General features: G+C 35.6%; 1 protein-coding gene across 1 annotated transcript in view; it reads left to right on the top strand.

Moving 5' to 3' along the window:
* Positions 1 to 15,227, top strand: part of POF1B (POF1B actin binding protein) — a 99,460-nt gene that overhangs the window by 66,206 nt on the left and 18,027 nt on the right. Inside the window, exons 7-10 of the mRNA XM_029930702.1 lie at positions 1,360 to 1,387; positions 3,667 to 3,741; positions 13,749 to 13,841; positions 14,653 to 14,766. Coding sequence (XP_029786562.1) covers positions 1,360 to 1,387; positions 3,667 to 3,741; positions 13,749 to 13,841; positions 14,653 to 14,766 — 310 coding nt within the window. The remainder of the gene's footprint in view (positions 1 to 1,359; positions 1,388 to 3,666; positions 3,742 to 13,748; positions 13,842 to 14,652; positions 14,767 to 15,227) is intronic.

The raw sequence follows: 15,227 nt of genomic DNA, 5'->3' as shown, positions 1-15,227 counted from the left end.
CTGAAGATGACTAAAGTTACATTGATTCATATTTTTAACTTGGTGTAACTCCCAGTATATGCATGCAACTTCTTTAGTAAAACATTTTAAATGTACAAAATATTTTATTTATTTATTTTTCTAGGGCTTCCCCACAATTTCTATTTTGGGAAATAAAGGAAATGCCACATACATATATACAGATGATTGCAAATACGTAATCATATCTGGGGTAAACTGAACCTTCAGTTGTCTTCCTCCATATTAGCTTGTTTATTTTTATAAATGTATGCAAGAAGTTTTGCACAAATGAGTGACCTTCTTATCTCTGCAAGCAATATATTACCATAAGCACTCACTTAGAAGGGAAAGATAGGAGATAATGTCCTAACACATCTCTAAAGTGTTTTTTTTTTATATCGAACATATGTCACTCATATACCTCTGATTTTACACAACCATCTTTAAAATATTCTGCCTTGCTGTCAGAACATTTGTAGTGTGTTTTTGTTTGAGAAATATATTCACCATATATTTTGTGCCGAATTCTTCAATGAAGCACAGATGGAACAAGTATTCAGAAATAAAGGCTTGTCAGTTGCCACTAACACTTATACTGTATCCTTTTCTACTTCCATTAGTCCTCAGTAGAAGCAAGTGCCGGACTAGTATAATCACTAAGAATTCTTTTGTGATATTTGTCTTCCTAACATGGTTTCATAAAGGGTCTTCCAACCCTGGTGCCCAAACCCTCATTCTGATGTGTTGGAAGTTTTCTCATACCATTAGAATTTTGGTCATGTTGCTTAAAGCTCGGTCCCTATGTAAACATTCAAGTACCTTATACACACACACACACACACACACACACACACACACGATATATACTGCCATATATACTCTAGTGTAGATTTAATGAATTACTCAGTCTTATCTTGCAAGATTTGATTTTCAGGAAAAGGGTAGGGAATAACTTGAAGACTCTGTAGAGAGTAGTTGGACTCAGCACTGAAAATGAACAATACAGGAGAAAATGGAGGTGGAAAGAGAAAAACTATTACTGTTATTCATTCGCTCAGGCAGCATTTATTACAAGCTTCAAGGACTTTTACATCTAGCCATAAACTGATTCTGTATATTCTTTTTGGTTTGTTATTTGGATATTGTTCATTTTTAATAGATTAACTAGTTTCAGGAAAGTTTTTATTTTTGCAAGTGCTGTTTTAGTTAGTTTATAAGTTCTTTTTTGAATTGTAAATTGAATTGGTGTTATTATGATATATCAAAAACAAGGTAAAATAATTAGAACGCTAACATTTATATATGATCAATATATACATTTTCTTAAGGTTGTCTATCGTTTTATTTTCACTCTTGCAGCAAAGAGGACTTTGAGTCTACAGATGAAGTAAGTGTAAAAATCGTTGCAAATCAAATATAGGTGATAACCAAGCAGATTCTGATATTTGCACTAATAATATTGTTTTAGTTTGGTACCTTTATTAGACTAGAAACATAGATTAGTGAAAGATATAATGATTATTTTGCTGTTAAAATGATAGAACAATTTGTTTGTAATGACTATAAAAGTAATAATCATAAAAGTAATAATTATTAATGCAAAATATTTTATCAAATGTCATTTATGATTTAATTTGTCTTTGTTTATCAAAACATTTAAGATTTAATTGATCACATGCTCTCTAGTTTAGAAAATTAAGACCTATATTAACTAAATAGTAAATATAGTTTTAATGTATTTTGAAACCTTATGACCCATGTGAAACAGACAGCAACTTAATTTTTCCAATTTTTAATTCTTTTATATATGCACATTTTGCTAACAATTACCTTTAATTGAATAAGTAATCAAATAGAGAAACAACTGATTTCAATGTAATGAAAAAGCACAGGGGCCTTTTTTGTGTTACATTTTTTCTTTATTTCCAGTGTATTGATATACTGCATTCATTACAGTGATTCTCACTTAAAATTAGTTGAAGCTTCTCACCAAAGGGGAGGTCAGAGGGAGGATGGGTAAAATAGATAATGGGGCTTAAGTGTACACTTATTTTGATAAGCACTGATAAATGCATAGAATTGCTGAATCATTATATTGTATGCCTTAAACTAATATAATACTATTTGTTAATTATATTTGAATGAAACAAAAGAAAATAATGATGCTTGATGGGCTGGGCATAAGATTTGGCAAGATAAGTATCTGGTTGTGATGGCTTAGCTTCAGTCCCTGGCTCTCTTGTGTTTTTGTAGGGATATCATCCTTCTGTGGTTTGGGGGGGAGGGTACTGAAGTCAGAGGTAATAGATGGTATTCAAATTAACTTTTCTTGCAGCATCCATAGAGAAAAATTGCCCCCTGAGGAAGAGGGCAAGATGTGCTCTGAGGAAGTGGATTCTTTGTTAGTCATCCAAGGAGGGTCTTGGGCAGGTAGAAGAGGAAACCCTTTATTAGAATCTCCCTCTCTTGGATTTAGACCTCAGGAGCTGCAGAAGGAGGGCAATAAGATGATGTGGAAGATAGAATAATGCTCCCCCCAAAGATGCCCACACCCTAATCCCTGAAACTTTCTAATATGTTTCCTTAACATGGTAAAAGAAACTTTGCAAATGTGACTAAATTAAGCATCTTAAAGTGAGGAGCTTATCCTGGGTTATTTGGGCGGGCTCAACGTTAATACTAAGGGTCCTTAAAATAGGGAGGCAGGAGATAAGAGTCAGGAAATCTGTCAATGGAAGCAGAGGTGGGACTGATGATGCCACCAGCCAAGGAATTCAGGCAGTATGTAGAAACAAAAAGCAATGAAATAGATTCTCCCCTAGAGCCCACCAAAATAATGCAGTCCTACTAACATGTTAATTTTACCCCATTGATTCCAACCTCCAAAACTACTAGATAATAAATTTGTATTGTTTCAAGTTTAAAAAAAAATCAGTTGAAGCTTCTCAATGTTGCTGTGGCAACATTTACTGTTTCAGAAGTCATTATAGCTCAATGTAAAACCTCAATTTTTATTATTAAAAAAATAAGCTTCTAAAATGTTATATTTACCACCCAAAAAAAGTTTCTAGTTGTTGAAATATATACTGAAAATGTTTAATGGGATTTGAGAGACCATCTTTTGGTTTTTTAAATTGTTCTTTTAAAAAATGTAGAAGTGGAACATATGGTTGGTTGCACAAAGCTTTTCCCTAAAATGCGTAGAATTCAAAGTTATTTCCATAGTGTCTATAGTATTGTTAATTTTTAAAAATTTTTAAATAATTTGTTTAAGTTTATTTATTTTGAGAGACAGAGTCAGTGTGAGTGGGGGAGTGGCAGAGATAGTGGGAGAGAGATAGAGAATCCCAAGCAGGCTCTAATCTGTCAGCACAAATCCCAGTGTGGGGCTCGAACTCACCAAACCATGAAATAATCATCTGAGCCGAAACTGAAGAGTAGGATACTTAACTGACTGAGCCACGCAGACCCTTTTAATCAATTTTTCAAAAGTAGGAACTATCAGACTAGAAATGAAATTGGTAACAACTATCACTCAAAACCTGAAATAATTTTTTGATGTTCCTAAAAATATACTCTCCTGCACAAAAGTCTGTGAACTGCAGACCCTATAATTACAATATTCATGTGTATCTCTTAAATATATGAGCCTCTCTTTTCTTACAGTCAGAAGACATTGAATCCTTGATTCCCAGAGGATTGTCAGAGTATACAAAACAGCAAATTCGCTATATTCTGCAGGTGAGATGGGATCAAGAGTGAGTGTGAGATCAACAGTGACAAACAGCTAGCCAAGGATGCTTCCCTTAATTAAGAACAGAAAGTGCTATAAATATCCTCTCAACATGGCTTTAGCTGTGTCCCACAAATTGTTTTCTACACATATATATGTGTGTGTGTGTGTGTGTGTGTGTCTACATATATATATGTATATATGTATGTATGTATATTCATTTTCTGTCAGCTCTATGTTCTTTTTAGCTACCTTTAGACTTCTGCTTTGACTTGTGGATTATTTTGAAGTATATTATTTAGTTTCAGAATGTTTAGAGATTTTCCTGTTGTCTTTCTCGTATTATTTTAGATTAATTCCACTGTGCCCAGAAAATATATTCCATATGAGATCAATTGATTTGAAATGGTTAAGTTTCATTTTATAGTTAAGGATATGGTCTAAATTGATGTAAGTTTCATGGGCATGTGAAAGGATTAGATACGTTGATTAATGGGGTTGTTGAGTTCTTATACATTTTTGCTCATTTTCTACCAAGTAGTGCTTACCAGTAGTGCTGAGAGAAGCATATAGAAATCTTCAGTTATAACTGTAGACTTGTCTTTTTTCTTTCAGTTCTATAAGTTTTTAAAGTTCTTTACATTTTGCAGCTCTGTTTTTTAATGCATAAACACTTAGGATTTCCTATGTATTCTTGGTGAATTGACCCTTTTATCATTGTATAATGGTCCCTCTGTTCCTCAAAATTTTCCTTGCTCTGAAGTCATTTTTATCTAATATCAATATAGTACCCTTCTTTTCATTCTTTAAAATAGCTTATTGTCAAATTGGTTTCCATATAACACCCAGTGCTCTTCCCCACGAATGCCCTCCTCCATTACCACCACTTCCCTACGCTTCCCACCTCCCCTCCCCCTTCAAGCCTCAGTTCATATTCATTATTCAGTAGTCTCTCAGGTTTTGCATCCCTCTCTCTACCCAACTCTCTTTCCCCCTTCCCCTTCCCATGGTCCTCCATTAGGTTTCTCCTGTTAGGCCTATGAGTGCAAACATATAGTACCTGTCCTTCTCCGCCTGACTTATTTCGCTTAGCATGACACCCTCAAGGTCCATCCACGTAGCTACAAATGGCCAGATTTCATTCTTTCTCATTGCCATATAGTACTCCATTGTGTATATATATGACATCTTCTTGATCCATTCATCAATTGATGGACATTTAGGCTCTTTCCATGATTTGGCTATTGTAGAAAGTGCTGCTATGAACATTGGGGTACATGTGATCCTATGCATCAGCATTTCTGTACCCTTGGGTAGATCCCAAGCAGTGCTATTGTGGGGTCATAGGGGAGTTCTATTGATAGTGTTTTGAGGAACCTTCAAACTGTTTACCAGAACGGCTGCACCAGTTTACATTCCCACCAACAGTGTAGGAGGGTGCCCGTCTCTCCATATCCTCGCCAGCATCTATAGTCTCTTGATTTTTTCATTTTAGCCACTCTGACTGGAGTAAGAAGGTATCTCAGTGTGGTTTTGATTTGTCTTTATCTGATACTGAGTGATGCTGAACATTGTTTCATGTGCCTGTTGGTCATCTGGATGTCCTCTTTGGAGAAGTGTCTGTTCATGTCTTCTGCCCATTTCTTCACTGGATTATTCATTTTTTGGGTGTGGAGTAGAGTTCCTTGTAGGTGTTGGATACTAGCCCTTTATCTCATATGTCATTTGCAACTATCTTTTCCCATTCTGTCGGTTGCTTATTAGTTTTCGTGATTGTTTCCTTTGCAGTGCAGAAGCTTTTTATCTTGATGAGGTCCTAAGAGTTCATTTTTGCTTTCATTTCCCTTGCCTTTGGGGATGTGTCAAGTAGGGAAGTGTTGTGGTTGAGGTCAAGTAGGCTGTTTCCTACTTTCTCCTCGAGGATTTTGATGGTTTCCTGTCTCACATTCGGGTCCTTCAGCCATTTTGATTTTATTTTTGTGTATGGTGTAAGAAAGTGGTCTAGTTTCATTCTTCTGCATGTTGCTGTCCAGTTCTCATAGCACCACCTGCTAAAGAGGCAGTCTTTTTTCCATCGGATACTGCTTTGTCAAAAATTAATTGGTCGTACATTTGTGGGCCCAGTTCTGGTATCTCTATTCTATTCCATTGGTCTATGTATCTGGCTTTGTGCCAATACCATACTGTCTTGATGATGACAGCTTTGTAGTAGAGGCAAAAGTCTGGAATTGTGATGCCTCCCGTTTTGGTTTTCTTCTTCAGTATTACTTTGGCTATTCGGGGTCTTTTGTTGTTCCATATGAATTTCTTGATTTCTCTTTCCATTGCTTCATTATTGGTGTATAGGAATGCAACCGATTTCTGTACATTGATTTTGTACCCTGCAAATTTACTGAATTCATGGATCAGTTCTGGAAGGCTTCTGGTGGAGTCGATTGTGTTTTCCATGTACAGCATCATATCATCTGTGAAAAGTGAAATTTTGTCTTCTTCCTTGACGATTCTGATGCTTTTTATTTCCTTTTGTTGTCTGATTGCAGATGCTATGACGTCAAGCACTATGTTAAACAACAGTCGTGAGAGTGGACATTCCTGTTGTGTCCCTGATTTCAGGGGGAAATCTCTCAGTTTTTCCCCATTGAGGATAACATTACCTCTGGGCTTTTCATAAATTGCTTTTATAATGTTTAAGTAAGTTCCTTCTATTCTGACTTTCTCAAGGGTTTTTATTAAGAAAGGATGCAGTATTTTCTCAAAGGCTTTTTCTGCATCTATCAACAGGATCATATGTTTTTTTTCTTTTCTTTTGTTAATTTGATGTATCACATTGATGGATTTGTGAATACTGAATCAGCCCTGTAACCCAGGAATGAATCCACTTGATCATGATGGATAATTTTTTTATATGCTGTTGAATTCAACTTGTTATTATCTTGTTGAGTATTTTTGCATCTGTATTCATTAAGGATATTAGTTTGTAGTTCTCTTTTATTGCTGGGTTTCTGGTTTGGGTATCAAGGTGATGCTAGCATTGTAGAATGAGTTTAGAAGTTTTCCTTCTGTTTCTATTTTTTGGAATAGTTTGAGAAGAATGGGTATTATCTCTGTTTTACATGTCTGGTAGAATTCCCCTGGGAAGCCATCTGGCCCTGGGCTCTTATTTGTTGGGAGATTTTTGATAACAGATTCCACTTCTTCACTGGTTATCGGTCTATTCATGCTTTCTATCTCTTCCCGTTTGAATTTTGGTAGTGCGTGTATGTTTAGAAATTTGTCCATTTCTTCTAGGTTGTCCAGTTTGTTGGCATAAATTTTTCATAGTAATCTCTGATGATTGCTTGTATTTCTAAGGGATTGTTTGTAAGAGATACTTCTTCATTCATGATTTTGTCTATTTGGCTGCTCTCTCTTTTCTTTGTAAGGAGCCTGGCTAGAGGTTTATTAATTTTGTTTTTTTTTTTCAAAGACCTAACTCTTGGTTTCATTGACCTGGTCAACTGTTTTTTTTGGATTCTATGTTGTTTATTTCTGCCCTGATTGTTATTAATTTTTTTCTCCTGTTGGGTTTAGGGTGCCTTTGCTGCTCTCCTTCTACGTCCATTAGGTACTCTGTTAGATTCTGCATTTGCGCTTTTTCTAGTTTGTTGAAATAGGCCTGGATTATAACATACTTTCCTCTTAGGACTCCCTTACTGCATCCCAGAGAGTTTGGATTGTTGTACTTTTGTTTTCGTTTGTTTCCATTGATTTTTATATTTCCTCTTTAATTGCCTGCTTTGCCCAATCACTCTTTAGTAGGGTGGTTTTCAACCTCCACATTTTTGGAGGTTTTCCAGACTGTGGTTAATTGCAAGTTTCATAACATTGTGATCTGAAAGTGTGCATGGTATGATCTCTATTCGTTTATATTGACAGAGGGCTGTTTTATGCCCCAGTATGTGATCAATCTTGGAGAATGTGCCATGTGCACTCGAGAAAAAGGTGAATTTTCTAACTTCAGGATACAGAGTTCTAAAAATATCTATGAATTCCGTCTGTTCCTGTGTGTTGCTCAGGTCCATTGTTTCTTTAGTGATCTTCTCTCTGTTGATCTATCGATTGTTGTCAGTGGAGTATTAAATTCCTCTGCAATTAACACATTCTTATCAATAAGATTGTATCTGTTTGTGATTAATTGTTTTATGTATTTGGCTTCTACCAAATTGGGGGCATAAATGTTTATAATTGTTAGCTCTTCCTAATGGAGAGACCCGGTAATATAATGTCCTTCTTCATCTTTTGTTACTGCCTTTACTTTAAAGTCCAGTGTGTCTGAAATAAATATGGCTGCTTCAGCTTTCTTTTGGCTTCTGGTGGCATGATGGATATTTCTCCATCCCTTTACTTTCAATCTGAAGGTGTCTTCAAGTTTAAAATGAATCTCTTGTAGACAGCAAATAGATAGATCTTTTTTTTATCCATTCTGCTACCCTGTGTCATTTGGTTGGAGCATTCAGTCCCTTTACATTCAATGTCATTATTGAACAATGTGGGTTCAGATTTATTGTGTTCCCCGTAGAATGTTTGCTGTGGTGTCTCTGGTACCTTGTATTCTTTGCAACATTTCCCTCATAGAATCCCTCATAGGATTTCTTGTAGGCCTGGTTTGGTGGTGATGAATTCTCTTGATTTTTGTGTATTTGGGAACACCCTTATCTCTCCTTCTATTTTGAATGACATGCTTGCTGAATAAAGGATTCCTGCCTGCATAACTGTTTTGTTCATCACATTGAAGATTTCCCGCCCTTCCTTCCTGGCCTGCCAAGTTTCATTAGATAGTTTTGTAACCACTCTGATAGGTTTCCCTTTGTTTGTTAGGGCCCTTTTTTCCTTAGCTGCTTTCAGCATTCTCTCTTTATCCATATATTTTGCCGGTTTCACTATGATATGTCGTGCCGACAGTCGATTTAAATTATATCTTAAGGGGTTTCTTTGTGCCTCTTATATTTGAATGTCTATTTCTTTCCCCAGATTGGGGAAATTCTTAATTATAATTTAGTCTAGTACCCCTTCAGGACCTTTCTCTCTTTCTTGCTCTTCAGGAATTCCTATGATACGGATGTTATTCTGTTTTATTGTATCACGCAGGTCTCGAATTCTCCTTTCCTGCTCCTTGGTCAATTTCTCTCTTTTTCACGGCTTCCGCTTTTGCTATAACTGTGTCTTCTAATTCACCTATTCTCTCTGCCTCTTCAATCTGTGAGGTGGCGCCTGCATTTTATTATTCACCTCATTTATAGCCTTTTTTAACTCATCACACCTATTTTCAAAGTCCCTAGTCATTGTATCAGTAGCTTCTCTGATGTGTTTTTCAAGCCCAGCAATAAATTTTATGAAAATTGTTCTAAATTCTTGTTCAGTTATGTTGCTTATGTCTGTTTTGAGCCCTTCTATGGCTGTGACTTCTTCCTGGAGTTTCTGTAGGGGAGAATTCTTTAGTTTTGTCATTTTGGCTAGCTTTCTGTTTCTTGCCAGTTTTAAAAGCTCATTGTGTACTGTGCACCTTTTAGTATTGCTCTGTTAAAAGAGGCTTATTGACTGTCCAGGGCCTGTCATTTCAGGAAGTGTTCTTTTAATGGTGTCTCTCAGTTTCTCTTGTTGTGCCTTTGATTATTTTATTTCCCTACTCAGCAATATTTGGGACTCTCTGTCATACATACTTTGGCTTGTTTCTTGGGGTAGCCTTGAAAAGGAAAACCGACAGACATACACACAAGGAAGCACACAAACACACAGACAAATCAAACAAACAAACAAATTAAAGGTGTAATGGAAGAAAATAAAAGGAAAGGAGAGGAAAGAGAAGTAAAGAAGAGAAGGAAAAAATAAAGGGGAGCAGAGACAACAAAGGACAATGGACAGACTAAAAGTGTATAACCAGTCGAGGGGAGAGATAAGGATGAGATAAGGGAGAATATGTTTGTATGGCAAGAGAAAAAAAAGAGGGAGAAAGGAAAAAGGAAAATAAATAGTAAAACAAAACTGAAAAAGATTAAAAAAGGTGATAATAATAAAAAAGTACAAGAGAAGCAACAGCTCCACCTAGCGGATAGGCATGGTTTGGTGTAGGTAGGTCTCAGGGGCTGCTTTCTGAGGCCCAGTCTTGGTGGTTGCGGAGAGAAGAATGATGGCGCTGCAAACTCCGCTGGAATTAAGCACTGCAAGCCACTCTTATGAGTCTGATCTCCTTGTGCCCCGGCTGAGCCAAGCTGTATTTTCCAGGCTCACCTCCCTTCAAAATCCTAGTCCATGCACTTTTATACTATCACAGATGAGATGTACTCGCTTTGGCGGCCACCTTTTTAGTCTGGATCTCATAGGGGGAGGGAGCAGTTTCTCTTGGCGCCAGCAGGGATTTGTGCTTCTGCTGCCAGAAGCGATGTGTGCTGTAGGAGTTGAAGTGCGTGTCCCAGCAGCTGCTGCCACCGCAGCCACCGCCAACTCCCTGCTGGGATCCTGTAGAGGTGGGAGCTGTTTTTCCTGGTGCCACCGGATTTGCGCTGCCCAGTGGTTAAATATGGAGTGAAAGTTTTTCTCTCACTGCTGGGTTAAACGTTCTTTATCTCTTCTCTAGAGACAGTACTATGAACATGTTCAGTTTCTCTTTCTTTTCCTTTTGTCCCTCAGTGGCTCCATGCACTTTCCCTCTGCTGGGCTGGGGCTCCCACCTCCCCTGCCCCTCTCGGGCTGGCCCATTTTCCAATCTCCCCAGTTTGCACTCACTCACTCAGGCATCTTTGAGGTTATCTTTTTTCTGGAGTCTGTATTTTCTCCTTCCACTCTTGCAGATGAGAGTAATGTCCTTCTCAGTGCGGTAGATGGGGCAGATGAAGTTTACAGAGCTCCCTTCATCTCTGCCATCTCGGCTCCTCCCCAGTGCTCTTCTTTTTTCTGATTAATGTTTGCATGGTATAACTTTTTCTCCAGCCTTTTACTTTCATTATATATTATTAAATGTTTATTATATTTGATGTTAGTTACTTGTAGAAAACATGTAGTTGGGTCAAGCTTTTTTATAACTCTGTAAATCTCTGTCTTTTAATTAATACCTTTAGACCATGTTGCAACTATTGAACCACTAGGGCTAGGTCTGCTATTTTTATTTATTGTTTTCTGTTTGTTCTGTTTGTTGTTGTTGTTGTTTCCCTGTATTATTTTTGTCTTGCTTTCCTGTTGATTAGTTGTACATGTTTTATAACTTCATTTTTATTTATCTCTGATATTTTAAGTATATCTCTTATTATAGCTTTTTAGTGCTTGCTTTAAGAATTACATTATATATCCATAATTTATCCCAGTATATTAGTGTCAACATTTTGTCAGGATCAGTGAATTAGAGAAAATTTTGCTTCCTTTATCTCTTCTTATTTTACATTCCATATTTATAACCTAATTGTTTTAAATAGTTTCTCACCATACATTGAGATCCACATCAGACAGTATTATAATTTTTTGCTTCAATCATCAAACATAATTTAGAAAATGCAAAAGAAGGCAAACTACTCTGTTTATCATATTATTATTTAAGATATTATTTCTTCCTTTTTGATGTTCCAAATTCCTTCTTTAGCAATTTCTTTATCTTCAGAGAACTTCCTTCAGCCAATTTTTAGGGTAGGTTGGTTTGTGACAATATTTTATTAGTTTTCTCTATCTGCTAATGTTGTGATCCCCTCTTAATTATTAAAGGATATTAGATACAGAATTTATAGTTGACAATTCTTTTCTTTCAGCCCTTAAAAAATGGTTTGCTATTTCCCTCTGTCCATTAAAATATCTGATTTAAAATATGCTGTCATTTGAGTTGTTATTACCAATTAATAATGTTTCTCTTGCTGCTTTAAAGATTTAAAACTTATCTTTTGTTCTAAGAAGTTTGACTGATATTTCTGGGCATGGATTTCTTTGAATTTATCCTATTTGGAATTTGCTCAACTTCTTGAACCTATACTTATGATTTTGCTAATTTGGGGAAGTTTACAACCATTATTTCCTAAAATAATTTTTCAACTCCACTCTCTTCTTTGCTACTAGGACTTTTATGGCTTGCATGTTAGGTATGTCCTATTCTCCCACAGGTCTCTGAGGCTCTGTTCAATTATTATCCGATATATTTTTTCTCTGATCTGATTAAGTACTTTTTTATTGTTCTATCTTTAAGTTCACTGTATCTTTGCTATGTTCTTTCCATTTTGTTTTTTAGTCCATTGATTGAGGGTTTTTTTTCTGTTTTTATATTTATTGAGTTTTACAATTCTAAAATTCTTGTTTAGGTATTCTTTATATCTTCTATTCCTTTTCTGAGATTTTCTGTTTTGTTACTGATACTTATTTTTGTTTTAAATCTGTTTGTAAATTTGTATTGAAGTATATTTATGATGACCTTTAAAATCCTTGTCAATTCTAGCATTTCTGTTCTTGATATTGACATCTGTTCATTGTTTTTCTTATCAAGGTAGTTTTCCTTGTTCTCAGAATGACTAGTGGTTTTTTTAAATTAAAACCTAGACATTTGGGTATTATGACTCTGAATCTTATTCATATCTTCTGTTTTAGTAGGCTTCCATTGATACTGAAACAACAGAGGACATAGGAGACTACCTGTTAATATCAGCTATGGGTGGATGTCCATGTTTCCCACTCAGCCTCTGTTGACACTAATCAGGCGAGGTACTCCTTGTTTCTCCTAGGCAAGTGTAGACATTGTGGTTCTCTTCTAAGCCCCCAATGATTTCACTCTGGTTTGGATGTAGAGAAGTGCCTCCTTACTCTTCCCCAGTTGGGTTCTACTGACACTGCAAGGTGAACAGCTTCATTTCTGTTTGGCAATGATGAAAGTCCTGACTCTTCATTGAGAAACCTCTGACATCACTCCAGCAGAGTGGTAGAGCAGCATATTATTAACACTGGATAAAGTGAAAACCTAGGCTCCTTTCATACTCTCAACTGAACCACAGTACTGGGGGGGGGGGGGTCTCATATTTTTTCCAGTGGGGATGAACATCCCATCTCTCCCCCCTGCCTTCTCTAACACCAATCGGTAAGTGGTGTTGGTAGACCCTTTTAGAGCCCAGTAAGGGGGAAAATCTAGGTTCCCTCCTTGGTCTTTGGTGTTTTGGGTGGCAGTAAAGTTAAAAATTTTTCTCTGTGGTGTTTGATTGAAATAACTTGTTATTATCTAAAAGTTATCTGCCTTGCTAGGCTTCTCTTTTCATGGTCCTTTGGCTAGAGAAAGCAGGCTTTTCTAAAGAGTTTTGTTGTCTGTTTCCAGTGGTGTTTCAGGGTTACAGCTTCTCCAACATGATACATGAAGCAAGAAGAAACCACCTTTCCAAGTCTTTTTTGTTTGTTTGTTTGTTTGTTTTATATATAGTAATGTCCAGGGCTTTTAGTTATACTTAGCAGGAGGAATAAGAAAAATTATTTCTACTCTATCTTACCCAAAATAGAAATTGCTTAATTTTTAAGCCACTTTTAAATAAGTGAGTTTAATCTAGTTAAAGTGTTTTTCTCCCTCCTCTTTAAAATTTGAGATGTTTCTATACTTCAAGGTTAAACTGAGTTTATATTTTATTCTTCTCACCTCAGGAAAAATCCATGCATTTGACAGCACCTTAGGGATATGCATTTTATTATTTGAAGTTTGAATATCTCATCTTTTTTTTAATCTTTAAGTAAATAATAAAAGCTAATTTAAGAATTTGCTGATAGATTTCTGTCTTGTGATAAAATCATCATGGAAAAAATAACAGACCCTCTCTCTAATCACATAGCTATGATCTCTTCAGGCATGTTGATTGGATTACTTGTGCATGTTATTGACAAAATGCCCTTTATCACTATTCTAATATTGCTGTATAAAAAATAAAACTGTAAATAAGTTTGTTTATGGGAACAGAAAACTTGGACTATTAACTTACATTGTCTATTTGTAAATGCTATTAAATACATACCTTCAATTGTTTTCTTTCTCCAGATGAGGGGTATGTCTGATAAATCACTCCGGCTAGTGCTGTCCACATTCAGCAACATACGGGAGGAGCTTGAACATCTTCAAAATGACTTGACAGTAACACTTATTTTGATTTTTCTTACCAAAATCTTAGTATTTCCTACCTTCCTAAAATAGAATTGAAGTCATTTAATTTACTTTGCAAAATTCAGTATAATGCAACAATATTATGCTCACCCAGATATATTTTCTTGAAACAGTCACTTGAGGTTGAGAGAGGAAATGTGAGCTCCCCAATGTCAAAATGAAAAAAAAAATGGGTATATACTTATTATTTAGTTTACCACTAGGGTAACTTAATACCCAGAGCCAGGAAGTAGCTTGCAAAATTAGAATAATTTAACCCATTGAATGGGAAGTTCCCCTTTTTCTGTAATGGTAACGAATACTTTGAATTTATTTGAATACTTGAAAACTTCTTTCTCCAAGAACTTAACCTTTTTAGTTGGTGTTCTTGGTCCCATTATCTAAATACATTTAGAATAATTTGCATACAAGGAATAACTCCCTAAAACCTGGAGTGAGTTATTTCATTTCTGGGTTCTGATGAACACATTTAGGCTCTAATTTGAAAATTCACTACCTGCTGGGGTTAAGAAAAAGTCTTTGTATATTGGAGCAAAACATTAAAATAATTTGAAGGTTCTACTTCATTGAACTTATAATTATTCATTAAAAGGTATCTTAGAATGCAAGTTTATAAGTTTCATCCATTTGTATCCTATAGTTTGCTTGACTTTTTAGAATTCTGTTTTATTAAAAAACGCTAATGAAACAAGTGCTTATTTAAGGCTTCAAATATAAACAAGTCTTTGTATTATGTGATTCTTGACAAGTTCTGAATTATAACAAATAATTTTGCTTCTAGGCTCTGGAAAATGACAAGATAAGACTTGAGACAGATTTGGCATTCAAAGAAACTCAAATAAAAGAGTATGAAGAACTCTTGGCATCAGTGAGAGCAAATAATCGCCAGCAGCAGGTAAGTTGATATTTTCATTGATTATAAACTAGACTGATAGATTTTCATATGCATAATTACTGACACATTGTAGTTATGACATACAATACAGACATAATTAAAATATGATAGGACAAATTATTCCTATGAAACTTGAGCGGTTGTTGTTATTTCCAATGACTGAAAGATCTCTTATAAGAATAAATAACTTTGTGTAATATAGATATAAAGTATATACAATCCACAATTATCTGTGTTGTTGGGTGACAAAAATTGTATATATATTAAAGAGGTAAGTTCACTCACTCATTTAATATACTCATTTAATATGTTGATTAAAAAAGGGCTAATATCGAAAATGTACAAGGAACTCACCAAACTTCACAATCACAAAACAAATAATCCAGTGAAGAAATGGGCAGAAGACATGAACAGACACTTCTCCAAAGAGGACATCCAGATGGCCTACAGACACATAAAAC

The sequence above is a fragment of the Suricata suricatta genome, chromosome X, assembly GCF_006229205.1.
Source record: "Suricata suricatta isolate VVHF042 chromosome X, meerkat_22Aug2017_6uvM2_HiC, whole genome shotgun sequence".
Classification (NCBI taxonomy): Eukaryota; Metazoa; Chordata; class Mammalia; order Carnivora; family Herpestidae; genus Suricata; species Suricata suricatta.
This window is presented reverse-complemented; position numbering and strand designations above follow the sequence as displayed.